This window comes from Myripristis murdjan, chromosome 1 (genome assembly GCF_902150065.1).
Source record: "Myripristis murdjan chromosome 1, fMyrMur1.1, whole genome shotgun sequence".
Taxonomy (NCBI): domain Eukaryota; kingdom Metazoa; phylum Chordata; class Actinopteri; order Holocentriformes; family Holocentridae; genus Myripristis; species Myripristis murdjan.
The window spans coordinates 4032200-4059143 of NC_043980.1; the positions used below are offsets into that span (position 1 = coordinate 4032200).

General features: G+C 42.7%; 1 protein-coding gene across 6 annotated transcripts in view; it reads right to left on the reverse strand.

The window, feature by feature from the left end:
- Positions 1 to 1502: 1502 nt before the first annotated feature.
- Positions 1503 to 26944, reverse strand: part of kif16ba (kinesin family member 16Ba) — a 38216-nt gene continuing 12774 nt past the window's right edge. The window contains exons 9-27 of one of the 6 annotated variants that reach the window (XM_030051670.1): positions 26406 to 26537; positions 25152 to 25327; positions 23017 to 23082; positions 22546 to 22605; positions 21180 to 21299; positions 19992 to 20043; positions 19007 to 19144; positions 18332 to 18414; positions 17302 to 17390; positions 15502 to 15555; positions 13618 to 14964; positions 12455 to 12613; positions 11844 to 11949; positions 11095 to 11142; positions 10707 to 10757; positions 6582 to 6704; positions 5161 to 5250; positions 4812 to 4895; positions 1503 to 3766 (exon numbers count right to left, since the gene is read on the reverse strand). In XM_030051670.1, coding sequence (XP_029907530.1) covers positions 3602 to 3766; positions 4812 to 4895; positions 5161 to 5250; positions 6582 to 6704; positions 10707 to 10757; positions 11095 to 11142; positions 11844 to 11949; positions 12455 to 12613; positions 13618 to 14964; positions 15502 to 15555; positions 17302 to 17390; positions 18332 to 18414; positions 19007 to 19144; positions 19992 to 20043; positions 21180 to 21299; positions 22546 to 22605; positions 23017 to 23082; positions 25152 to 25327; positions 26406 to 26537 — 3143 coding nt within the window. In that variant the 3' untranslated portion in view covers positions 1503 to 3601. Of the gene's footprint in view, positions 3767 to 4811; positions 4896 to 5160; positions 5251 to 6581; positions 6708 to 7460; positions 9814 to 10706; positions 10758 to 11094; positions 11143 to 11843; positions 11950 to 12454; positions 12614 to 13617; positions 14965 to 15501; positions 15556 to 17301; positions 17391 to 18331; positions 18415 to 19006; positions 19145 to 19991; positions 20044 to 21179; positions 21300 to 22545; positions 22606 to 23016; positions 23083 to 25151; positions 25328 to 26405; positions 26538 to 26944 lie in introns of those variants that run through there. The other 5 variants (XM_030051663.1, XM_030051678.1, XM_030051687.1 and 2 more) reach the window with 5 other exon arrangements.

A 26944-nucleotide genomic window follows, 5' to 3' on the forward strand; every position in this document is an offset into this window, starting at 1 on the left:
CGATCACTTTTACACCCAGAGCTCCTTGAGGAGAACAGAGGAAGCTTCATCAGTGCGGGAAGATGCTGATAAACAGATATCTGGTTATATGGATGTAAAATGTCAGATAAAACCTTTACTGGCTATTTGATAAATTGTCTGACTCCAGTAGAAACCCAGTTCTATATTTGTAGTTTTTACTATAAAATCAACCATGACTCGCTCATTTTTGTTTTTACAGTCTCTATTCACATTCTGCCATTTATAAAAATATTATGCCAGCTTTCTGTAGCCATTTTATTCATGTGGAATTTAATCATTTTATTCCTTTCTAACTTTTTGACTTCATCCCTGACTATTGCTTACTGGCTTTTATTTAAGGTTGCTTCAGTGTTTTTAAGGCACTTTGACTTTTGTAACTGAAGTGCTATATAAGCTTTGGTCATATTTAATGAACTGTGTCAGTGTAAAATATCTGTTCTATAAGTGTCCTGGAAATGTTGATTAAATGAAGAAAAGAAAAACAATGAAAATAACCCCAAACATCTGAAATGTGTTACCACAGAAAAGACAAGACAAAACACTGAAGCTGTACGACATTTATTTTTCCATAAATGCATCAGTGACAACCTCAATAAAACAGTAGAATTCACAAGTTGGCATCTGTGTATTATTATTATTTGTGTGTGTGTATGTGTGTGTGTGTGTAGACAAGTGGTTTGACTGGATTTGAACACAACACAAGCAGCTGTGATGCAAAATGTTTAATCAGCTTTTATCTACTTTCCTTCCTAAGAAACAGCGCTGATTATTGAAAGAAGCACTTTGATTTAACGTCTACTTCCCTCTAATTCTGCCTCACTTACGAACGGGTCTGAAAACAGATTGACATACAAAAAAATGGAAAAAAAGAAAAGAAAAAAAAATCTTCACCACATGAAAAAGAAAATCTCCTAAAACGGTGAAAATGTACATTCCCTTTAGTGACATTTGGTGTCAACCGTTTAAACAATGCATTTATACAAGCAAATCGTATAGAAAACTATGCACATCAGCATTCAAATATACATTCTATGTATACAATATGGCTTATGAAAGAAGCAGTTAGAGGTCGGCTGCTGCATTCAGGCAAAACCAGAATTAAATGAAACCTGCGGGCGTAATCAAAGGCAGAGTTAAGCTTCAGCAGAGGGATCGTGTTCCTGTTTGGAGCGTCAAGATCAAGTTAACCTGATTCCTACGTGTTGGCACATATTTACACACAACGGTCCTCACAGCAACCAACACAGAGGGCTGCTTTCTTTTTTTAATTATTCCTGTTAAATTGGAAGACTTGAAATGTAACTCACGGTAACTCGCTGAGAAAAAAACAAACAAACAAAACAATAAAATAAAATCTGTGAAATACACAATCCATTATTGCCGTATGAGCTGTGCTTCTGTGATTACTGTGAGCTGAAATGAGGTCGAAACACTCTCTGTTGTGAACGCTACATCTGGACTGAGTGGAATAACACACTATGAAGCAACGGAGGAATCTGATTGGTCAAATATAATTTATAATTTACTGTAAAGCCTGGCAACCCCTTTTTTTTTTTTTGTTCCTATGTTACATGGGCAGCACTGCTCTATTTTAAGTTTATTTTAAGTCTTTTTTTAAGTTTTGATTCACCTGTTGTTTTTAGACTTGTTGTTTTATTTATGGTTTTTAATCAGGTATTGCTGCAAAGCTGCACTGTGCAGCTTCATGCTTCGGCAGCTCCCAGTGGCAGTGAGTTTGAAAAACATCATTACCCAGAAATCGTGTAGCGTGATGACAGTAAAGTGTATTTTCACTCAATTTCTGAGTGCAGCTCTGTGCTCGCTCGCTGCTGTTAAGAGACTCTCTTCAATTTCATTCCTATGTTTTAAGTTGTTGCTCGAGTGACCTCACCAACACCTGCAATTATCAAAAAAAATCAATTCATTGTCTTCTCAGTTTCAAGCGGCCCAAATATTTGATGTGACACATAAATTGAGTCTTTTTTTTTTTTTTAACATGACATCATCTTGCCTATTCCGGCCTTGAAGCACCATCCCAGTGATTCTGAATGTTGGCTCTGTTCACTACAGTTTCTCCACATTTTCCATGTCAACAAACCATTTATCAAATCCTGCAGGAGAATTAAAGATTTAACAACACAGAAACTGTAACTTTCTGGTTGAAGCAGCCGCCTTATAATGTTCTGCTTCTTCCTCTGACAAAGTCCTCAACACTTAGAAAGCACACAGCTGATAATTGGCTGTGGAAAGCAAAACGTTTCCCTGGGACTATTTTTCCTGGCGGAGGAGGAGGATGGAGCGTTTCGGTTTGAAGAAGTCCTGAAAACCCAACAGTGCTGCTGGTTTTAGGAAAACTCATGTGGAGGACTTTATTCGGCTGATGGAAAACTGGAGTGAAGAAAGTGTGAAGGCTCTGAAAGTTCATGTTCATATCGTAGTGGAATGAATGGAAACCAGCGGCTGGAGGAAAGGGAGGAGGAGTGATGTGGCAGCTCTGAAACCCCACTGCTCGCTCTGGGAGGAGATCAGCAGGAACATTTTGGAGAGATTAGACACTGAACATGCAGAATCACTGGTGTGGTCACATTAGAGAAAGTCTTCTGAGTGTTAAACCCGACACAAAGCACTGAGGGTGACATGTCTTTATAACTAAAAGTGTTATTCTGGTGCGTGAGTCTGAGCCACAGCAGCAGCAGCGCTCCACTTAGCGTTAATAAAATGCCCTCAGAGATCACAACCCGGGTCGTCTGGTGGAGGCTTTACCTGAAACGTGTCACAGTTTCTCCAGGAGAAGCTCGGTTCTTTCAGTCTCTTTGGCTCATCTGGATTCAGGTTGGAACACAACGTTTTCATTTCTGCGACGCACCGAGCTGGCAGGCGGCTGAACCTGAAGCCGTGGCAGTGTCAGTGCCTCGCTCTGCCCGTTGAGTTGTACAAAACCGCCGTGAAAAGCCATCACCAGACAAGCAAACGAGTCGCCGTAAAGTCTATAGCTGCATGTAAATATGTTTAATATACGTGTTTATTGTCTGACTGTATAGCATGCCTTCACGATAAATAAAGCGTCCCAGTCCAACATGAAGTACCTGCCATTTTCAAAACTGACCACATCTGCAAAAATGACTGAATGAACATTTTTAAAGGTATTAACAATATTGAGATCGTTCCTTACAGTAATATAAGTACTACTACTAAGAATAAGTAGTAAGTATTATCATTTTAGAAGATGCTGCCTGTATTTTAAAAATACTGACCAATGAAATGTTTTTTTCCCCAAAAAATGGATACGCAACATGTTGGACTGAAACCTTTAACATACAAAAGTGCTGAATTTACTAGTGTCCAGTCCATGAGTGAACCTTCCAGAAACTTCCTTATGACAATGTTTGCATATGGGTTAAGAGCTAAACAGCACCTGATATGTTTCAGATATTCGTCTTGGAGAATGATACGAGGTGGGAGAGGAAACTGACCTGCAAATTCCCTCTTCTGACCTACTGAGGCGAATCTCCCAGGTCGACGCCTGGGAAAGGCACCGAGCAGTTTTTGGTTTTCATGAAAAAATAACAGTGTAGAATCGTCAGCCGGTCCCGTGGCTGCTGTAGTCGAAGACGCCCTTCTTGAAGAACGGCGAGAACTCGCAGATGGCGTGTTTGGAAAGCTGAAACCCGCCGTCGGCGTCGGCTCTGAGAGGAGAGCTGGAGGAGGAGGAAAGCATCACCCTGAAGAAGTTCCTCAGATACCGCTGCAGAGAAGAGACGAGGAAGGACAGGAGGAGCTCAAACTGGAGAATAAACAGTTTGAATTTGTGGTGTTCTGCAAAAAGTTTGGCTCTAGTTGTGTCTGTTCCTGCTTTTGATCCCAGTTCTGGTTTGACTTCTGGTTGTCGAAGAGAAACTGGCCTTACCAGGATATTTACAGGCACAACATGTAATTCAATGAAATTCTGGTGCCCTGTAGAGGCTCCAGCTGTCCACATCTGTACACAGACTCAGGTACAAGCTAAGTATTTTTATTTGTCATAGCTAGAGCTAGGCTGTGCCAAGTCCAGCAACAGCCACAAGAAAGAAGGCCAACACATTTTAGGAAACATGCTTTACATGCAACACAGGCTTCCTGCAGCTTAACACAAGTTAGATTTAAGACTTTTTAAGACATTTAATGTCACTCGGAATAAAAAATTTAAGACCAATTTTACAATAACCAGGGTAGAGCAGACGTGGGAAATACCTGCTGTTTTGTTTGGTGGGCTGACTTGGCAGTTTTGTTTCTCTGCATGTGGGATAAACCGGTAAGATGCTCCTTTGCATAAGATGACTGCACTACAACCACAGGGACTGATTACTGATCCATATTAGTGACTTCACAATGACTTGGCCAACCGTGGAGATTTGTGGTTTTGAAACCTCGACCTGTACTTTGTTTTCAAAAACTCCCCGTCCTCTGGAGTTTCAAGCCAGTCCAGCCTCTTTCAGACAGAGAGGTTGGCAAATGATGGTAGTAGAGAAGAAATGAAGTCGAAATTTGCTATGTTCACAAGGCAGAATGGAAGGAATCTGACCAAAGTGAAGGGTCACATGGACTTTGATCGCCGGTGTTTGCAGGCCTGAACTGCCAAACCGGTATAAATTTACCATCGGGCATGTTTCAGGTCATGCTGTTTCAATGTCAAAGAGGTACATCAGTTGGCAGATGTCTCATTTTTTCCCCATCCAGTCTGCTAATGTATTTTGCAAATCCCAATCCTTTAATAAATAAACTCAACCAGATTGTGCGTCAGAACGTCCTACCTCCAGGTGACTCCGCCGTTCAGCGACCATCCTCTCGTCTCGGTTTCCAAACAGTTTCTTAGGCGGGAACTCAAGAGTAGCCAGCTAAACCGGAAACCAAGACGTCCGATACATCAGCAAACAAAATTACTTCTTATCAAGAGTAGAATGTACCCCTTCAGGTTTGCTTTTCTTATTGAACTCAAATAATGCTGCAACATGCCGCTTCAGCAAACCATATCAATAAGCTACTTTTGTGTAATTGAAGGACAAATAAATTCACTGTGACTAGTTCCTGACAAAAGGGCCTTAAAAGACTTCATTTAAATCTAAAAAGCATTCTTTAAAACTGCAGAAGAATGTGTTTCACCTCTGGGTATTTTAATTTGAGGCTCTTGTGCAATTCCCGAAAGCGGCTGTATCGTCTGAACACAGTCCAGGTCTCATCCATCACTGTGATCTGGTGAGAGAGAGACGTCTGAGATTAGATGCAATGGAGGGAGAAGTAAACAGACAGGCAACCAGAGAAACAGATAGGCAAAGACATAAAGAGAGACAGATAAGCACATGGCCTCTATTCACACTATGGGCCCTATCTTGTGCCACCCGCTACCCGCTGCCACTACCCGCTACCACTACCCGCTACCCACAAATTGCGGATTTAGGAACTTCCGCTATCCCTAAACGGTATCTTGCGCCACCCGCTACCCGCTATCCATTATGCCGACTCCGTTATTTGCGCCTGGAGGTGTGTTCCTGGGCGTGTTTCATGCGCTATCCCTAAAATTGCTATCTTGCGCACACACTTTAGGGAAAGTACAATGTTTTCCATTAAGAAAAAAGAAAACCAGACTGTGGACTTGATGTTATTTTGGAGACACGACTCAGTTCAGTCAAAACTACTACCAGTATCTATTTGATAAAGGAGAAGTGCAAGTCCAAAAATAGAAGTGACATAATTTGTGCTTTACAGTTCATCCTACAGTACCAGTGAACAGTCATCCTGATGAGTATTATGGGAGCAGCAGCTGGAAATTTAACATGAAAGCATGTGGTGTAATGCAGCCTTAAAGGGACTGTTCACGCATTTTGATTTTTTTTTTTTTTTTTTTTTTTTTTTTTTTTTTTAAATTGTGTCACTTCCCCCCTAGCTGTTATGTGGGACAACAGTAGGAGGAAGGAAGCTAATAGTTATTGGGTGGTCACATTACTTTTAATTCATCTAGGAAAAAAAGAAAAACTGAATATGGGTGTAGTACTGCATAGATCTGGATGGTGGGTGACTGCTAAAATTGGAGCTTCCTGTTTGATTTTCAGCCCAGCGACAACTTTTATTTGACGACTTTTCTCCGCAGATGGATACAAATACTTTTTTTTCCCCTACCCTCGTATGCGTTAGAATTGAAATTCAAACCACCCAGGATCGATGAGTAAGACAGCAACTACTGTCCTACAAAACTGTGATGGCATATTAGGGCCATTGTAGGGGGGAACAAATTTACCAAAAAAAAGCCCCAAAAAATCTGGGATGATACCGTCACAAATTTCCGAGAAAAAAAATGTGGAACAAAATTCTGTTTTACATAACAGCTAGGAAAAAGTGAAATATTACATTTTTCGAAATGGGTGCACTATACCTTTAAGCACTGACAAGCAGACAGATTACAGGGACAAACAGTTGAAATGAGAACAAGCATTATGAACTCAGTCCAAGGATTTTTAGTCGGTACCACGTCGTTGAATCATGAACAACAACGAGTAGAGACAGATGCCATCAGTTAAAGGACTCACCTTAACCTCGAACTCAAAGTGCTCGTCCTTCCCCTGGCCTCGCAGCACGTAACGAGGAATGCTAATTTTAACGGAGTCCTTGCTGGAGTCGGCGCTCGTCCCGAGAGAAACAGAGACGAGACGCTGCTTGAGTCAACAGGAGAAAGACGGGAAACAAAAGAAGAGAGAAGGGAAAAGGGAAGGAAAGAGATACGGGGAGGAAAGTGTCGGCTCAGAAAAAAAATTTCAATAATTGTCAAGAATTAGTTTGAGCAACTGTTTTTTAGCAGAAACTCTAAATGATTGGCCGTGATTGCTGCATGAAACTGGACAAAAACGGGACATCATATAATGCCATGCAATACATCTTTATTTTTCAACATAACTCAATTAACATATTTTCACATTGTATGAAAGCACATCATTCTTTTCTACAAATATATATTAAACCACATTTCATTCATAACCAAATCATATCATTCCACATCTGTCTAGAGGCACAGATTATGTTAATTTCTCCACATCATTAGGAATTAAAAATACACTTTGGTTTAACAAGAAAGTGCAACTGCAAAATGTCAATGACCAAACTGTGCAATTAAGTGGCATAATTACTCACCCTTTCATCATAAATGTGTGTAAGACAAATTATAATAAACAAGAATCAACATGACAACCTGATTAAAATAATGGGAAACTGGAAAACCCAAAGGCCTCCAAACTGTGTACATAAATACAGAGAAAACCTGTCAACGTGACACAAATGACAACAGATTACAACTCAGAGAAACTCACAGAAAAACAGTCTTAAAGATTTGGTTTCCAAGCAAACTGGACTAATTTGCCAAACAATTACCATTCACCACCATTAAAAACAACAGATAAAAGATGTTAAGAACCTTTTTTTATTTTTTTTAAACTTTTATCTTAAAATACTTCTCATTTTATATCCAAGAATATTTGGCAATTGAACAGAAACATGATTTTCACAGATATTCAAGACTTTGCATTCATTTGGTAGTAACAGTGATCATAATGACTCACCTGTGACTAATATTTTCAGATTAAATACTTTAACACATCCCAAGAATAATTTTGAAGGTCCCTTTCTGATCATTTAAGCAGGGAAAAATTAAGACCTTGTGACTTTAGAGGACAGGTAAGTGAGGATAAAAGAACTACGTTCTGAATTTGTAGGTAGAGAATGACTTCAAAGCTCTTCTAAGCTCTTCATTCAGGTACACAGGTGTTGTATAAACATCACAGCTTCTGCAGTACAACCAAAGGACAACTTCCAGGAATCACACAGACGGCTGAATTCAGAGATGGAGGAAACATCAGCAGAAGCTCTCCTGGACTCCGTCCTCTTCCTGTCCTGCAGTTTGTGGTCCGTGAACATGATGTCGACCACCAAGCAGTTCTCGCTTTGCCTCACAAGAAGGCATCTGATGTCCGAGCGTTTGCGGAGTTCGAGTCCCTGAAACTGGGGTTGGACGGGGACCAAGCTGGAGCCCTGCGGCGCAGGGTGAAATACGCCGTCCTCCCGCACAAGAACCACATAGGTGTCTGTCAGGAGGAACTGAAAGATGGTGTCCTGATGCACGCTAGTGGAGTTCTCAACCTTCACGCTGGTGTAGAGAAGAGGCTGAATGTTGGCCAGCGAGGGCTTTTCAGATGCGTCCATGTTCCCGTGCACGATGTACAACAGGTCTGCGAGGATCCTCTTGAACCTGGAGGTCACTCGAAGGCCGTTATCCAGGAGGAGGTCCGGGACTCTGCTCGTCCAATCCAGGGAGAGATCCATAAGGTTTTCATAGAGCAAGGGGTGTTCTTCAGTACCTTCAGAAAACTGTTCAGGAGCAAGAACCTTCAGTAAAGCTTTGCAAAGGGTCTGGGTAAGATCTTTGCTGTGCGTGAACACGGCGAGGATGGCGTCTTCGGTGCTACCAATGAGGCGAACATGCTGCCCTGCTAAGCTAACCTGGATTTCCTTCACCTCTACAAGGTAAAAATACTGGAAAATAGTTAGCGTTCCGTTGGCGTCATCTGAATCTGCTGAAGTGGAGACTACAAGTAAGTCCCTTTCAAACAAAAGCAAGCACCCAGGTTGTGGAACAGGCTGTTTAAAATTGGCGATTTTGAGCCAGTAGACTCCTAGCAGCTTGTTGTGTTGCGTTTGAGGCGCCAGTGTTGCCAAAACATCTAACATCTTCTGAGGAGAGGCGGACTGCAGCTCAGAGAGGGCTGGTGGGAACTGAACCAGCCTCTGACAAAACACTTCAGGATTGGTGTTTGTGTGAGAGGACACTGAGCCTTCAGGCCAGCCAGCCATGCCCGGGATCACAGACACCTTGTCATTCTGAGGAAGACTGAAGGAGCAGTCACTTGATATGCAGACAACCTTGTTTTCTGCGAGGCAAGGATCAGGCAACAGTTTAGGCTGCACTCGCTGGATTAAAGGAAGCTCTTTGGACATCATGGTGACATACTGCGATAAGACTGTCTTCATTTCACCAACTCGTACGTTCCAAATGATATCCCGTGTGCTCTGTAGCCGTCTGCCGGCGTCTTTGTACGCATTGGAAAGCCTTCCAGCAAAGTATCCCAGGGCAAAGGTCTTCTTGGCCTCCAGTTTCTCAGTATCAGTCGCTTGATTCATTTGACCAGGTGCTGATTCCTTTGATGTCTGCTTAGTGCCAATGTGGCCACTCACAGAGATCTGCGGTTTTGAGGTTTGATTACTGGATGCCTCCACCTCTTTCCCAATCACCGTGTCACATGTTTGGTGTTTGACTTCTTCCTTAGAGCAAGAAGGAGACCATCCATTCACCAGCAGCATTTCTCCACTATCTGTGGTCTGGCATTGAGCCTTTTTATCATCATCATCATGGACAAGGCAGGAAGAAGGAATTTTTGTTCCACTGCTGATATTTTTGTTGACGTCCAAGCTGCTCCTGGTTTTTGTTGATGGCATACCAAACTCTTCAAGTCCGGTGTCACCCTGATTAATCTCGCTTCCAGCTTCCTCTTGATGCATCTTCACTCCTTTCCACCACTTGTTTTCTTCACCATCTCTGCAAAGCTCCCCATCTTTTTCAAACAGAATGTGGTTGGTCATTTCTAGTTTGTCTGGTCCGTTTAGCTGTAAGAAGGCGTTTTCTGGCTCTTCTGAAGCGTTTTCAAGGCCATTCTCGGGAGTGTTTGCTTCAAGCTCAGGGTCATGCAGGAAACTACTCCACAACCCGGAGGCTTTCTGTGTGCACAAGGGTGGAGTCCATGACTACATGTTCAAGCAGGAGGTGAAGGCTCTTTGAATTATAGTCCATAATCCACCCCAATTAAGTTCCTCCATCACCAGGTGTAGAAGTGGTCAGTGATTAAAATTACCAGTGCCAAGAGATTAAACATGCAAATTAAGATGCCAAGTGTACAAAAAACAACCATGTTAGTTTTCCTTTTTTGAAATTGAAATTGCACTCAGACCCAGACCAAACAGCAGTTGCAAGTAATTCTTAGCCTTAATACCTTCTACCAGGTGGATTGTGTTTAGAGTATCAGGAAAATGAATTTACTATCAGGCAAAGTCTCTGCCATACTGCAATTTTAATTACAAACAGTTCTGAGATTGTTAAAACAAACATGAAAAGCATTTGCAAATACCATTTAAGCCTGGTCTGATTCTATTTAGTTTAAAATAAAGAATTAGGAGTTTTTAATTTTATTTGATCATTTCAAAGTGTTTTTTTTTCTGTTAATGTACTTGTCATGCATCAATTTTAAACATCCAAACGTGAGCTTGCTTTCCTCAGTCCTTTCCAAAATTAGCAATGGAAAGGACAAAAGAAGAAGTTGCATTACAACTTGAAAATTCAGAGTTGCCAAACTGCCCAAACTGAAAGTGGATCAAAATTCGCAGCCAAAGAAATGTAATGAGAAATCAAAATGATAACTTATTAGTCATATGAATTTGGAATAATAAAGAGCATTGCTGTATGCTCTTTAATCTGCTCGGCAACTCTGAAGAATAAAAACAGAAACCCATTCACTTTTTCCTTGGAATTGGGATTAATTTCTCAAATTATTTGAGGGATATCCTATATTTTTGTTTGTGCTGTTTTTCAGCATGTGTGAGTATTAACACCTTACCTCATATTTAAGCTTCCTTGGGTTAATGTGGTTCTGCAGCTTTTCATCTTCCTGAAAACAGTAAAACCGAAAATCAGCAATGATCTCTGTCAATACTGCACAACATGAAATTTCAGCAAAGTATTCTGAATCTGTAAAATTACAAGCAGGGATTTTTTTAGGGTCAAAATTGAAAACTGGGGTATTAAACGTTGGCAGGACAAAAAAAAAAAAAAAAAAAGAAAGAAAGAAAAAAAGAAAAGAGGTGGAGGAAACCTCTAACCAACGGGACTGAATTATGATTGAGTCAATCCATAATCATATTTGGGAGTTGCAGGCAGATTAATTTTGATTTTGTTTAAATCTGTGAAAAACACTGAAACACAGAGCTGGTGAGACCTGGGCTTACCTCGTCTGTTAATCTAACAGAGCTACAGTCGCTAACTTCCTCCTCGTCCTGTGGGGTTAAAGAGCTAAATTCAGTTCTGGATAGAGGAAGGAAAGGAAACTAGCTTTCTTTTTTTGACTCACAGGAAGCCACCAGGCACATTCAGAACTGCACAGCGCTGAAAATGGGCAGTAAGTTTAAGTTTCACAGTCCCATAGCACACAATGACCACAATATATCCTCACTGGGTTGGTAAGAGTTTCTGATACCAATTTTTGATTGCTGGACAGTTTTTAAGTGTTGAGGAGTTTTGCAGCTGCATCACTCCCTAACTAAGGTGCTTTAACAGAAGCGTGACACAGAAGAAAGGAATACGTTCAGAAACATCTGGTGTTCCTGCGCTCTTCAGCTGTAAGGACTCCATATCCTACCACCAGGTGCTGATGAACGTTTCTCTGAATTTTACACATCTGTGACAAGTCTAGTACACATCCCCAAGTCATGCATGTGGTGAAGAGTCAATCTGCAAGACAGCTGCTTATGACAGAGAGTCACAGAAAGTGGATTTGATTTCAGCCTGTTAAAGTAAAACTGTCCTTTGGCTTAGTGTGTGTGTTGTCTCGTGCCCTGGGCGTGATTAGAGTCCACACGGTGGTGAAATCTCTTCATTAGCTGCTCCCCTCGGCTGCTTATCATACTTGTCAGCTGTCAGTGAGGTGTGTTTGATATGTTGTTTGATATGTCTACGTCACTGAGTTTCTGAGTCTCACCTTGAGGGATTCAGAGGACAGCGACAGCTCCATGTTGCTGCTGCCGTTCAGGAGATTGAGCTTCCGTAGCCTCCTCTGGACTTCCTCTTCAATGTACGCATTTATCCTGGAAATGCGTGTTCAAGACAGAAAACAACCAGATAAATAAGATATGTAACAAGTCATGAGTTGACCAACCCTGAACCCTGGTGCAGTATTTTGGATTTTATAAACGTGGCTCCAAAACAGACCAAGCCACATTTAGCCATAGGACATGTCTGTAGTTAACACAACACTAAAAACAAGATAAAACAAACCAAAAAAAATTCTGGAGTTTCATTTCTTATTGCAATTGTCAAATTCCTCTGCAGAGACTGCTCTGCTGCAGCTGCACAAACAGAGCGGTAGAAAGGAAACAAAGCAAAAAATAAACCTTACAGCAACTCAGAAGCCGGCTTACTTACGCCATAAATATTTGAAATTCATGTCTTGGATTTTTTTTTCTATTAAAATGAGAGTGGTTTGAGAAGTTACTACTACTACCTCTCACCTAACATTCATGCTACATGTTTTTCTGTGAAAAAACAAAAGAATGTGAAAAAGCTGCCAAATGAAAAGTAAAAACATGTTACCTGTCGTCGGAGAGCGGCAGCGCTGAGCCGAGGCTCTGGATGGAGCCGACCGAGGAGCCGCCGTGGCCGGATTTGTCCTCGCCGCCGACGGTGAGCGACCTGTTGCTTCCTTCACCCTCGTTGATCCTCTGCCGCAGCTTCTGAATCTCCCGCTCCACCCTGCAGGGAAACAGGAAACAGGTAAACATGGAGAGCCGGAGACGCCGTTTCTGCATGTGGACTGGAAACACAAACACACTGAGCATGAAGCATCTGCAAGCTCAACAAAACATCTGCCAGCTGGACAATTAGACAAAAAATGGCTTACAGTACCTTGAGTGTGTACATTTTAGAAATGCACCAATCTGCAGGTAATGAGTACTGGTGAATATTGGTGTCATTCTGATGGTTTTTTTACTGCTTATATTCAGCTGATTATGAAACTGGCAAAGCGACTTTTTTTTTTTTTTTTTTTTTTTTTTTAATTTAAGGAATTTGTCATTTAATACCAGAAGTGGATATAACAAATTACATTTTCTCATGTTAATGTAACTTAATGTAACTTTTTGTGTAATTGCACTTTTTTTCAAGTCAGTAATTTGACTTTTATGTCAGTCCATTTCTGCTTGAGTTCTGTCCTTCACTTCATTTTAAATCAGATCCATCACAGAGAACAAATGATCAATGACAAATGGTGGAACCTTTCAAAATAAAAGCTCAGTAAGCAAAGATGAGAAGAGGAATCTGCTTCTTCTTTGATGGTTCTACGTTTTGTTATTTCTGAATTTCACAATAAAAGCTGCACCGTGGAAAAAGTGCAGCGAGGACTGTTTAGACTCAACTGGCAAAAAATGGGGAATAATTGCAGGAAAAATATTGAAAAAGGGAAAAATATCAGAGAGTTGGCCTGGCCATGAGAACCATGCAGACTGAACCATCAGATTATGTGATTACTCTACATTTGTCAGTTGAGTCTACACGGTCCTCACAGAAAAGTGATGAAACTCACTGACTAACTGACTCATCAGGATGTTCGATATGTATTTTCTGGATTAACTGGACTGGTTTACGTTCTCATTAGTGCCTCCTGAGGAGCAGAGGACCAGGAGGTTCTGTGTTTTTCCCTGCAGGCTTTGCTCTGCTCAGACACAGCAGGAGTATAAACAGGTAGAAAGGGCGCTGACCTCTCCTGATCCAGCTCCACTCCGCTCCTCGAGCCTCCCAGCACAGAGCTCCTGCGTCTCTGCTCCTCGGACTCAGGCTCCAGAGAGGAGCTGCGCCTCAGGGCCGAGTGCCTCCTCTCCAGCCGGGCCACCGCCTGCTCCATGGCCTCCCTCTGCTGCTTCTCCTTCGACTCCAGGATCTCCTTCTCCTTCCTCCTCACCTTCTCCTCCTGCCGCGCCACATTGGCTGTGAACTCGTAGGTCTCCTGCAGCTGCTGCAGCTGCTGGGCGCTGTGGCAGTGCAGGTTCAGCTTCTCCTCCTTCTCCTCCAGCTCCTTCTCCACCTGGTACAGCGTGTTGTCCAGCTCTGGCGGACCATCGCAGTTCCCGTTGCTGCCGCCGCCGCTGCGCTCCAGCATCTCCTCTGCTCTCTGCTTCTCCTCAGCCAGGGCCGGGAGGAGGCGCTGCGCCAGGCTGGCCAGCTGACGCTCCTTAGCCTGCAGTCGGTGCTCGGCCTGTCGGACGACCTGCTCCTCCTGGCAGACCGCCGTGGCATCCTGCGCCCCCCTCTCTTGCGTCTCCTTCAGCAGCCGCTGCCGCTCTCTGTGGCTGTGGGCGAGGAGGAGCAGCGCGTTGCGTTCGGCGGCCACCTCCATCTCCAGGCGCTCCCTCTGCTGCTGGAGCCCCTCCTCCAGCTGGGCCAGCTCCTTCACCTGGCCTGCCTTGAAGTCTGTGTAACAGGCCTGAGCAGCTCGCACCTGCTCCCCGTCCGGACGCTCCCCAGCCTCCTTCGCCTTGAGGAGCACTTCTCTGATCTCAGCCAGCGCCCGGCGCTCCTCCTGCAGGCGGCGAGCGTCCTCACGGGTCAGCAGGGCGGTGGCCGCCTCGTGTCGCTCTCTTAGCTGCTCCTCCAGCCTCCCTACCAGACTCAGCTGCTCCCGCTCCTGCTCCTCCAGACGCCGCCGCTCTGTTTCCAGGCGCACCGCCTGCTCCTCGCGCTCCCTCTTCAGCTTCTCCAGCTCGCGGTAGATCTCTGTTTGCTCTGCAGCCTCCTGCTGCAGCCGCTGCTCCTCCTCCTGCACCTCCTCCGCTTCCCGCTCCTCCTGCCGCTTCCGCTGCAGCCGCCGATGACTGGCCACGTCCTGGATTTCAGAGCGGCGTTCCTCCTCGAAGCGCTCCTTCTCGGCCATCAGGTCGCGCAGGCGGCTCTCGATGTCCTGGCTGCGGCGGCGGAGGCTCTCCTCCTGCCGCAGGATCCGCTGCTGCACCTCCTCCGACTCCTTCCGCTGAGTCTCCACCTCCAGCTGCAGGCGCTCCAGCTCTGCCTTCTCACTCTGCTGCTTCACCTCCATCTCCTTGATCATCCTCCTGCAGCGAGCACACACACACACACACACACACACGCTATTAGTGTAAAGTGTGGATCACAATGTACGAGAAACTAATTTTTCTTAAGTCACATGAAATGTAGCACTGATAGCTATTTAGTTATCTCCTCCTTTACTCGATGCTGATGAGAAAGTAAGGAAGGAGGCTCTAATTCGAGTAACTTCCTCCAACATGATGGACTTGTCTACCTCTTCTTCTGTGGTGTTCAGACCAGTTAAGAACACATGAAGAAGAAGAAGAAGAAAGCTGAATATGGGCATCAGTCCACACTTTATCTTGTGATGCTTGAGTTTCCTCCTGGTTTCCAAGGAGCCTGATGTTATGTTAATATTATCTGTTGTCTTGTTGGAGGATTGAGACATACAGTTTTAGGTGTTTGTACAATGGTTATGCTAAATGAACCAAAATAGAGGAGGAAACACTCCAAACCTGTGGGTGTGAAAACAGCTTAAACTTGAAACTGTCAAACCTGGAGTGAATCACTTAAACACATGGCCAACAAAAAAATTCTCCTACCTTTTGTGCTCGAGTTTTTCCAGTTCTTCTCGCTGCTGTCTCTCAAACTCCAACCTGACGACACAAAAACTTAAAATCAATATCCATTTTTCGGTGTCTGAAATCTGCAGCCGACACGAAACGACAAGCTCCAAATGAAATGACGGGCGTTATGAAAAGCAAATGGCTGTCGAGCACATTTCGCACTATTAGACGTCAAAGCGGTGACACAAGCAAGCAGGGTGGCGTGCAAAATAACAAAGACAGGTGATGCGGGTTCAGTTTGGGACTGGACGGGTCAACACACAGCTCTGTTGGACAGACGGGACAGTCGAACAGGAAGTGGACGGACAGTGAAGACACTGCGGCTCGGTCTACCTGAGGAAGATGGGGCCCTTGTCAGTGAAGAGACTGCCGGTGGGACAGGGCAGACACAGCAGTTAATTCAAAGGACGCTGAGCAGGGAGTGTGAAATGTGTTCTTCATATTGAAACAAACCAAGCTACCGTTTACAAAGAGCTGCGAGGGCCACCACAGGGCGGGCAGATCTTTACACACTCAGAAGTTTTACAAAAAAAAAAAAAATCCTCAAAATAGCTGGCCCCAACTTGATAAGGCTTTATGATTTGACAATGTACGTTTTCAGAGCTGAATTTGATAAATAGTGTCAGCAGCCTATCTGGATGTTTCAGACAGCAAAATATGGGACGTTCAAAGATTTTTTTTTTTTTTTTTTTTTTTTTTTAAAATGCTACCTGAAATTTAATTTAAGACCAATTTATGAACCTAAATTGGCAAAACAACCCATTTCTGATTGAATGTTGTAATAAAAGTTGTGATACTATAAATGAACAGAATAAGAAAAAGGACACAAAGGAATTAACTATATCGAACTTCTAATACTGATTCATTTTTTAAGTAATTTTCACATTTCTTTACACTGGTTTTTTGACATAAAGGAAGCAGATTTACTCCTACACCACTGATGGAAATGCACCTGACTTGCACTTTATAATCTTGCAACAGTTTTTGGAGATTTGTGTAAAGTTTTCTTGGCAGTTGGATGCTGTCAGACAAAATCTGCTTTCCTTCCAGCTGATTTCCACAGGGTTTCTTAGCTGTTTTTTGGCCTTATTGTGGGTCTTATTAAGAGGATAACTCTGGTATTTTTCAACCTGAGCCCCATTTTTCCTACCATTGGGGTCATCTGGATGCCAATGTATTTAGGGATACTTTTTTCAGACTTGGTCTATTGGTCCAGGGTAATTTATTTGGGAATTGGTACATTACTGAGCTAGATCGCTTCAGTCAGCAGTCACAAAATGAGCTGTAGCGTAATCACAAGGGACAAGTTCGCTCGTCAGATTACTTCCACTAAAAAACCCTGTTTTTTGCCACTGTTAGGTTCAGATTGTTATTTTAAGCATCTGACAGCAGTTTGGCAAGGCTCCCAATACAGGCCCCAAGTTGAAAAATACTGGAATTATCCTTAAACTACCAGAGCCGAGAGCTAGTTTGCCCGTGCAATGTTTGTTTTTGTTATTTATCCTCTCTCTCTTGTATTCACTTTCTTTGTGCAAATAAGCAAAATGAATCTGATCTGTTGCATCAGAAAAAAGCTGAGCAGCAGCACGGGCACATGGAGAGAAGAACCTGAGAGTCCTGAGGGGTTTGATGCAGAAGGAGGAGATGCACCTCAGGGCCCAGGCTGATTACCACATGCAGCAGATGCATTTATGTATATTTGTACAGTCTTGTCAACACACACACACACACACACACACACACACACACACACACACACAGTACTCCACTACTCACCCGGGGTTGTACAGCATGACAGTGGAGAGGTTTTCACATGACTTGGACAGATCGGTCATGGACAGGCTAAATGTGGAGAGCAGACCACTCTGAGGAGAAAAAAAAAGAATAAAAACAGCTAAGGTCAGCTTCACAGGTCAGAGGTCAGAGGTCAACACTCAGACAGCGTTCAGAGCAGCTCCCCGATACTGATGTTCAAAGCTGTAATGCCCTACTTGACCCAGAGGAAGCACACACACACGCATAGAAAAAATAACTGGGCCGAGAACTGAGCCCTGAGGAACACCACAGGTAAAATGTGGACTGTGCAGAGACAAAACGTTTTTTTTTGGTTATGTTGTTGTGGGGAGATCTACTCTTTCTTTTTGAATATTATCGTCATTAGCACCTCTCATTGTTGTGTTTTTATGTTTTAATCCACCTCTGTGTTGTACTGATCTATCCTTTGGCTATAAACAAGTTCCACTGAACAGATCAGAACACATGAGCTACACATGTGCTGTGTACCATTTGATGACCTCAATTTACAGGACTGATGGAAAGTGTTTCAATTTCAATTACCTCCGACTGCCATTTGGGCTGGCCGACATGCAAAACATTAAAAAATAATGAAGCATGTTCTTGAGAGCAAAGGCTCAGTCTCTGTTAGTCTTCAGCCTCAACTCTAAAATATAACTTGCAGTCAGACGATCACGTAATTTTAAGGTTATCAGTAAAATCTTAAAATCAGGTCTAAAACGCACAGGCAGTCAGAGTGAGGGGACTGGAATGTGACGCTCTTGTGATGTGATTTAGGACGACAAGATGGTCGAGTTTTATGCAAAAATCAGCTGTATTATTACCTGGCGAACAAACTGCCCAATATACTTTTGTGTGACTCCAGGTTGTTTAGTTCCATCGGTCCAACAAAACCCCAGTGGCTGATTTCTTTCTGACACGACTTATTAAAAGTCGACACCAGCACCATGACACCTCTGGCCTGTCTGGCTTCCCTCAGGATCGACAGGCGCTGAAAGAAATAAAGTCTCACCTTTCGTTTCTCCCTCAGTCTGGCCGCCTCCTTCGGATGGTTGAAGCGAAACATGTTTGTCCTGCCCAGCAGAATCACAGCGCCTGAACAACAGAGACAGCAGAGAGGAGAGGAGGAATCAGCCGTCACTTTGTTTGTCACCTTAATTTTGTCACTTCTCGTTTTTCCTCGTCAGGGAATCAACTTTGAACTCTGTGCTCTCGTCCATTCAGAGTCACATAGAAAAGATTCCGTTCTCACAAACTAACTCAACTTTACGACCACTGCATTTTAAATCACACACTTTTCACTTTCACTGAAGTAAGTGCTGGGTATTTTTATTTCTACTTAAGGCAGAGCAAAGCAAGGCAATTATATTGTATATATGTATTATATATTATATATTGTATAATTTTATGTAGATAAAAGGAAAAAGGTTTCAGTGCTTTACAGTTAAAATTCAAAATAGAGCAAAAGGCAGTGGCAAACAGTAAAGTTTTAAACTTCAATTTAGAAGCGCTATGACTTGGAGCAGACCTCAGATCTGCTTGAAGTTTGTTCCAGACTTGGTGCATAGAAACTAAAAGCTGCTTCTTCATCTTTTGTTTTGACTTTTTTCTTTTTAACCCACCAATGACATTTGAGCCCCGCCCCCCTGTCCCAGCTCTCCTCTGATTGGCTCTCTGTTCCTCTCACCTTGGTTCAGCTGCGCCGGCTCGGTCACCTGAACTCCGTTCACCGAACACTGAGCCCCGCCGAGCGGCACCAGCGTCACCGTCCCGTTCTGGTTCTCAAACATGCAGTGTTCGCTCTCCAGGTCCAGACCGTGCAGGACTGAGGGGGGAGACACAGGCAGCACATCAGGGACACTTTCCACTGCCAGCGAATGTTTTCAATGTCACAACACAGTCAAACACTTTAATATGGCATCCAGGTAAAAGCAGAGATTACAAAGTGATTTACTGTAGGCCGTGAGAAAGATTAGTAAAAGATTTCCACTGGAAAACCAGCAGGGGACTTTTATTGTGAAGCAGCTACAGGAAATGCAGGAAATGTGAGCAAAAAAACTGTTTGTATTAAATCTTTTTTATAGATTATTTTTTGGTATTTCTGCTTTATTTGAGGCAGAGGAGAAAGAGGGGGCGACCACAGAAAAGGGCCCGAGGTCGGATTCAAACCCAGGACGCTGCATCGGGACTCGGCCTCCACAGGTGGTACGCGCTCTACCAGGTGAGCTACCAGGGCACCACGGTATTAAATCTTCTGTTTTTACTTCTTATGTTAACTATTATTATGTGTTATCTGCTGTTCCCTGGTGCCTTTTAGCAGCTGAAAACAAACACTGTGATTTCCTTGGATAAAGTGAATGCAGAACTGATTATTGGTGAGTTCATCAGACTTTCAAAACAGCTGTGATGAAATCTTCAGGTTGACATAAAAAGTATTTTACTATTTTATCACTAACACAACGAGGGCCGGTTAACCCACATGAGCACCTCGGACTGACTGAGTAAAGACGAGTTCAGATGTTGTTGTAGTTCCTCCTGGCTGCCAGCAGAGGTCAGTGAAGGTCACAGTTTACATGCTGCTGCTTTAATGCGACTGAACGACTAATTAGTGCTTCCCTGCAGCTCTACGAGTTCATTTTGATCTGCAGGCCGGTGACGGGCGGCTCACTCACTGATGTCCTGCTCGGTGGCGGCGTCCTCCCTGCCCACGTACGTCCTGCCCTCCTGCAGAGACACCAAAACACAAAGTCACACACAAAACAAGAGAAATTAACCTCTCTCTCTGCCGCAAGCTTTTCCTCCTCATACAAACAGATTCTGGCTGGTGTCATCGTTTAAGGAACACATCAAAAAATTCCCCCCTCGTGTTAATCTGAACACTGTTACCACTGGATGTACTTTTGTCTTCCGACCCCCCGCCTCTGTCTATTTAGTGGAAAGCTGATCCAGATTTCAACAGACTTTCATGACATTTCAGGGTTATTCTTGCTGTGAAGCTGTTAGTTTGCTAGCACGTAATTAGTGTAAAACATGAGGGGAAAAAATTATTTAATCCAAACACATTTGTACTCTCACTGTTTCAAATCAAACCTCCGATGACGGCCTGTCGACCAAAATCATTATCGTTGAAGAAAACTAAAGAAATAACAAAAACTAGGTATGAAACATTTTCCTTAAGTGAAATAAAAACTAAAACAAGGCTTTAAAAAAAAATAACTGTGTGAAACTGTATTATACCTACACAAAACTACTATAAACTAAAATTATAAAGAAAATGTCTTTAATTTTTGTCTTTATCATTTGGTTGTTCATCTGCCCTTTTATTTGAGTTTTAACTATACAGTATTTTTTTTTTTTTTTTTTGTCTTGCCCCTGACAGAAACTAATAAAATTTTTCAAAAAAAAATAAAAACTGAACTACCAGAACCACTTTGAAAAATAATTAAAACTAAAATAAATTGAAAAATGATTGAAAAAAATGATTGAAAAATTGAAAAGTTGGCAACACACTAACAACGTGCAAACACTGTGTTAATCAAAGTGTGTGTGTCTAGCATGTTTTTGACCTCTGTGGGCTTCCATACACACGTCACACTTAAAGCCTTTGAATACATGATTTAATTTTCCAGGATTTCACTAATATTTCCAGGACATTTAACAGTTTTCAAAGGGCAGAAAAAAAACGGTCTGTAAGTTTCCAGGTTTTCCAGGATGCGCAGGAGGTGATTTTTTTGTCATGTTTTTAACTTTTATGAAGTGAAGATGAGAAAAACATTTAGAAAAACACACTGAGGAGGCAGTAACCTGTGAACTCTGAGGAGGGTTTGGTATATAAGTGTCTGTGCAGGTGGAGCTCTGACCTTCAGGTGGTAGAGGATGATGCCGGTGCTCAGCAGGTCGTCGTCGATGCCGATGAGGTGAGGCAGCTCCGAGTCCAACACCACGCCGATGCCCTCCTTCCTCAGAGCCAGAGTCTCCTCCTGAGACGACCACATTTCATTCACATGTTCAAATCCACCGTGAAAAGGTGTTTCTGATCATCCTTTATTTACACTGAAGTGCAAAAGTCTGAGTCCACTGAGGAAATTATCATTATCTCTCAAGACATAACACCATGTTCACCGCTCACTTCATGCTTTTGATTGAACATTTTAGATCTTTGAGAAATGTTTGTACAAAACTAATTCCCAACAGTCTAGGTTTTCTCAAACTGTATGTCTTCAAATATTCAAACAGCATCATGCCTGCTCATAACATACAGTGTGAATTGTTTTGGACACCATATTTTGAATAAATTTAAAAAAAAAAAAAAAAAAAAAAAAAAAAAAAAGGACCACACCAATGATTTTGAATGTTCGGCTACAATTCCTCCACATTCTCCATGTCAACACACCATTTATCAAATCGTGTCAGGGAAGCTAAAGATTTCACAACTTATAATCAAAATATGAGTTTGTGGTTGAAGCAGCCGCCTTATAATGTTCTGCTTCTGAGTGAAGTCCTCAACATTCAGAAACCACACAGCTGATAATTGGCTGTGGAAAGCAAAACGTTTCCCCGGGGACTATTTTCCCCGGGGAAAGGAGGAGGAGGAGGAGGAGGAGGAGGAGGAGGGAGTGTTTCAGTGTGAAAAAGTCTTGAAAAGCCAACAGTGCTGCTGCTTTTAGGAAAACTCATGTGGAGGACTTTATCCCGCTGATGGAAAACTGGAGTGAAGAAAGTGTGAAGTCTCTGAAAGTTCATGTTCATATCGTAGTGGAATGAATGGAAACCAGCGGCTGGAGGAAAGGGAGGAGGAGTGATGTGGCAGCTCTGAAACCCCACTGCTCGCTCTGGGAGGAGAGCAGAGGAACGTTCTGGAGAGATTAAACTGGGCCGGAGCTTTAATACGGTCCTCTGTGTGCTACTGTCACTGCTGCCACTGACTTAACTTTGGAAAAAGAAATCTGTGAAAAATGCTGTGGCAGAAGCATCACTGTCGTCTGTTTTCCAGCAGCGTTGTGTTTTATATTCACAAATATGTTTTCAACTTTGGTCTTGGCTTTTATGTATTCCTCTCTTAATCCTATACATTTGTATTGTAAATCCCTCCACCACGACTGTAGAGCATTTTAAAAGTGACTTGACATTCAAACAGTAAAACTCCTCCTGTCCTGATGTTCACGCTACAGCTCCACTGGAGGTTATGAGGATTTAGCGAGGTGCTGTACATGAACGCGCTCTCACCTTGAGGATGTTCTGCGTCTCGTTCCACTTGTTGGTCCACTCTTTGGTCAGCTCCAGAACCTGAGGGAGAACACGCAGGAGACTGACTGAACGTCTGTATCGTCTGATGCCGCAGAGGCTCTCAAAAACGCCTTCAGAGAACTATTTTACCATCCAAACTGCACTTCAAATGATTTCACGGCCCCTTTGCCATCAGATTAAAGTGATAATCTGCCACATTTTCAAAACTAATCTCTATTTTCTGCTAAATTGTGAAAAAAAATGACCCAAAACTCTTCAACTTTTGTCAGCGCTGTGGAACAAGGAAGGAACTTTCTACTGTCTATTCCATCTCCAGCCAGGAAACCAGCATTCACTTAAGAGCTCTTATTCTGAAAATCTATTTTAAAAAGCATCGTTCTTGATCCATGTGGACGTTTTGCGCCTGCACCTGCTGAGAAGGTAAACGTGACATCACGGCGTCAGACTTACTCGGGCTTCGTTCTGGTGCAGCTTCTCCTCCATGCTCAGCGCCGTGGGAGAGTCCAGCAGAGCGATCTGACACACACACACACACACACACACACACACACACACACACACACACACACACAGAAACACACACAGAAACACTGATTGACAGCGCGCCGACAGCAATGTGCCTCAGTGATTCATGCAGGAATAAATATGCTGAGTCAACGTCAGGGCAATTACCAGCTCCACCTCAACACACACACACAGACACACACACACACACACACACTCAAAGGGAGAGGTTGGAAAACAACAGCCATGCACAATATTGAATTTTTTGCCGATATATGCACATATTTTATTTTTCTACCTCACTACAGAGAACATCAAGTCTCTCCTGCAGTGCAATTAACATTTTATTATGCCCGCTCTTATTGTGAAGGCCCACCGGCAGATGCAGGCATAAAGCAAAAATCTTCTCAAAATGAACACATTAACTGGGCTAAATAAGAAAACTACTATCAGTTTAGGTTATGTAAAACATGCCATATTTATTTTATATGGCATTTTCTTTCAAAATAAAACTGTAAAACCAAACCAAACTGTAATACTGATCCCACTGGAACGGGGTTGGAACCGTTTCACAAGTTATAAAAACAAATCCATCGGGATCATGTGAACATGAGTGGACTGTAAAATCAATACTAACATCGGCAACAATATTGGTGGAATTTTTCGTTTCAGTCGGATGCCCATATTTCATTTGAGAGCCTTTATCATGTGATACCGATGACAAGCCGTTATTATCGTGCATCCGTTAAAAAAAAAAAAATCTTTCGAGGCAAACCGTTATCAAAACAAACAAACAAACAAAACAACACTGTGACGGTCTTATGATCATCAATCGTTTTCCTTATCAATCTTTAATGTTCAGTGTATTCCAGGAACTACTTAGTGACGATGATAACAAATGATACACTTTAATGTAAGTTCAATTTCCCTCAAACTGCCTCACCCGCTTCTACATCGGCTGCCGATGTCTTATATTTCCCAGAATGCCTTTCAACAAACCAAGGGAACATCCCAAAGTTGTCGCATGTGAAAGCCGCAGGGCAGCAAGAACAGGAAAAGAGTTCTGAGGTCTGTCGAGGCTGCAGCGCTGGGCGGGGGTGTTAAGGAGAGCGCTGTTAGGGTGAATTTCTCCTTTAATTTCACTTTGATGACCATGTTTGCATTTTTAAAAAGTCCCTATTTTATTTTATTTTATTCTCCCTCAATGTATTTGTCTGATTTTGTACTGTTTATTTATTTATTTATTTTTCTTTCTGTTTTGTTTCCCTAGGGAATAATGGGGAGGGTAGGAAATAATGTGGGTAAAAAAAGAAATTGTACAAATTATTGTTACTGATGTCGTATCAGAGCGTACATTTTTTTGTTGCTGAATCATTGTGAAATAAAAAGATGAAGGAAAAAAAAAAGTCCCAACAGGACTGAGAACCATTTTCCTGGGTTCTTGGATAAAACAATAAACCACCGCAGAGCTCTTCAGCCCTAAAAAAAAAAAATAACATGAACATCAACAAAACTGAAGGAGGACTCGAGGTTTTTCTGCAAATTTCAGAACTCGACCAGCCAGTGACAACCGTCAGCCTGAAGACGACAGAAAAACTTCAAATTAAAATACGATGAACACGATTTCAAGGTTAAGTCTATTCAGATTCAGATCTCAGAGCACAGATCCTCTGTTTTATTGAGAAAAAAAGAAAAAAGAAAAAAAGTTGCTTGGTTAACTACATTTTGTGCTGATAAGATGAAATTGGGTAAAAAAAAAAAAATTTTTAAAAAAAGTTACTGACCAAACTGCCTGATGTTTAACTCTCAGACGCTCAGCTCAACATCAACTTTTCAATCAGTGTTTTTTTTTTTTTTTAATTCAATCTATTTTATAGAGTCACACTACACCTTTCCACAATAAAAGCATGAATCACTACTTTCTCTGCTGTCGTTGGTTAGATTACATTCAAACCCCGCCTCCTCTCCACTGTGATTGGCCCGTTCACACAAAAGCCGTCCAACACGTGCACTCCTCTGTGCGGTGTGTGTGGTTCTGGGGTTTTGGTGTGTGTGTGTGTGGGTGTGTGTGTGGCTGCTACCTGGTTGCCCTGCACCAGCAGAGCCTTGAGCCTGGCGATCTCAGCCCGCAGTTCCCTGATCAGCCTGACGTTGGCGTCCTCGTTGATGGTGGGCTTGTTGATGATGTTCTTGGCTCGGTTGGCGTAGCGGAGCGTGCTGAGCGTCTCGCCGTAGTTCACGTCCGCGGGAGAAACGGCTGCCGGAGAGAGGGGAGGAGAGGAAGAACATCAAATATACACACATCTATATACATAAATTATTACTGGCTTTTCTTTTTTTTTTAATATGCGAGACATTACATAACAAAATCAGTTAACTGAAATATTGTGTTGACACTGCATAACACAACTACATCTATTTACTGAGCTAATCACATAATGTGCATTATAAATGTACACACATTTACATTCACATACAGAGATGAAGGACCAAAACAAATGATGTGATTAACACAAAAAAAGGAACATGAACCCAGAAGCCAAGATAAGCACATTAGTGTGTTCTGACTTCACCACTCTGGAAACACTGATAATAAGATACTTGTGAAAAATTAAAAACTAATTTGCTGCTAATGAAATCCAATATCGCCGACAGCGTACCAGGAACACTGCAGGGGGAAAAAAAATTATGGAGCCGGCGCGGGGTGGTCGTGCTTGTATTCAGAAAAAAAAATCTAAATTCTGAAATTAAACGGGTAAATTTGTGAGGAGAAAACTCACAAATTTAGGAGGAAAAACTTGAAAATTCTTATTCAGTCGCAAATTTGCAAAAAAAAAAAAAAACAGTGAAAACTACTTTTTGTCCTCCTCCTGTGGGGTCCAGTCAGAAGGAAATCCTGCTGGTCTGAGTCCAGAACCCCAACCTCCTCCTCAGCATCTGGACTCTGAAGAGACGTTGCTGTGACTTGGGCCGATTCAGAAGAAAACAATCTGCTGATTCTGGGCTCAGATCAGCAGGATCTCCTTGTTCCTGAATCCCATGTCAGAGTAGAATCTGCTGAGGGGATCAGCTGCAGGCCTGAGACACGGCCAGCAGGGGGCAGCACATGTGCAGCCTTTAGAGGAAGAGGAGTGTGTGAGACAGAGGAGTGTGTGAGGCAGAGGAGTGTGTGAGGCAGAGGAGTGTGTGAGACAGAGGAGTGTGTGAGCCAGAGGAGTGTGTGAGCCAGAGGAGTGTGTGACACAGAGGAGTGTGTGAGGCAGAGGAGTGTGTGAGCCAGAGGAGTGTGTGAGCCAGAGGAGTGTGTGAGACAGAGGAGTGTGTGAGCTGCTCACTGGCGATCATGATGGTCTTGGAGTTCCCGCCCAGGCTGTCCTTCAGCAGCCAGGTGAGCACCGAGTCTCTGTACGGGACGAACACAGACTTCTTCTTCAGGTTGGTGTTCACGCCGTCCTGCGTCAGGTCGGCTGCACACACACACACACACACACACACACACACGCACACAGACATACATACACACACACACAGTCAGCTGGAGCAACAAGCCACATGTCAAGAACTATAACGTGGACTGACAGGCCAGATCAATATAAATACAATAAAAATAAAATAAAATTAAATTAAATAAAAGAATAAAATAAAAGAGTTCTGATTATTATTTTCTTTACAGGCTTCTAAGTGCATGGTGACCCTGTGGCTTTGTGACAGCACAACATGTTTAATTTTCATGACTTCACAATAAAATATTTAAAAAGTAGGAAAATAATAGTTGAAAAGACTCTTTTCAGCAAAAAATTTGCCTTCACAGACGAAAGTATTATTTATTAATATTTGTAAAAAGAAATACAGGGAATTTTGCTCATGTAATTAA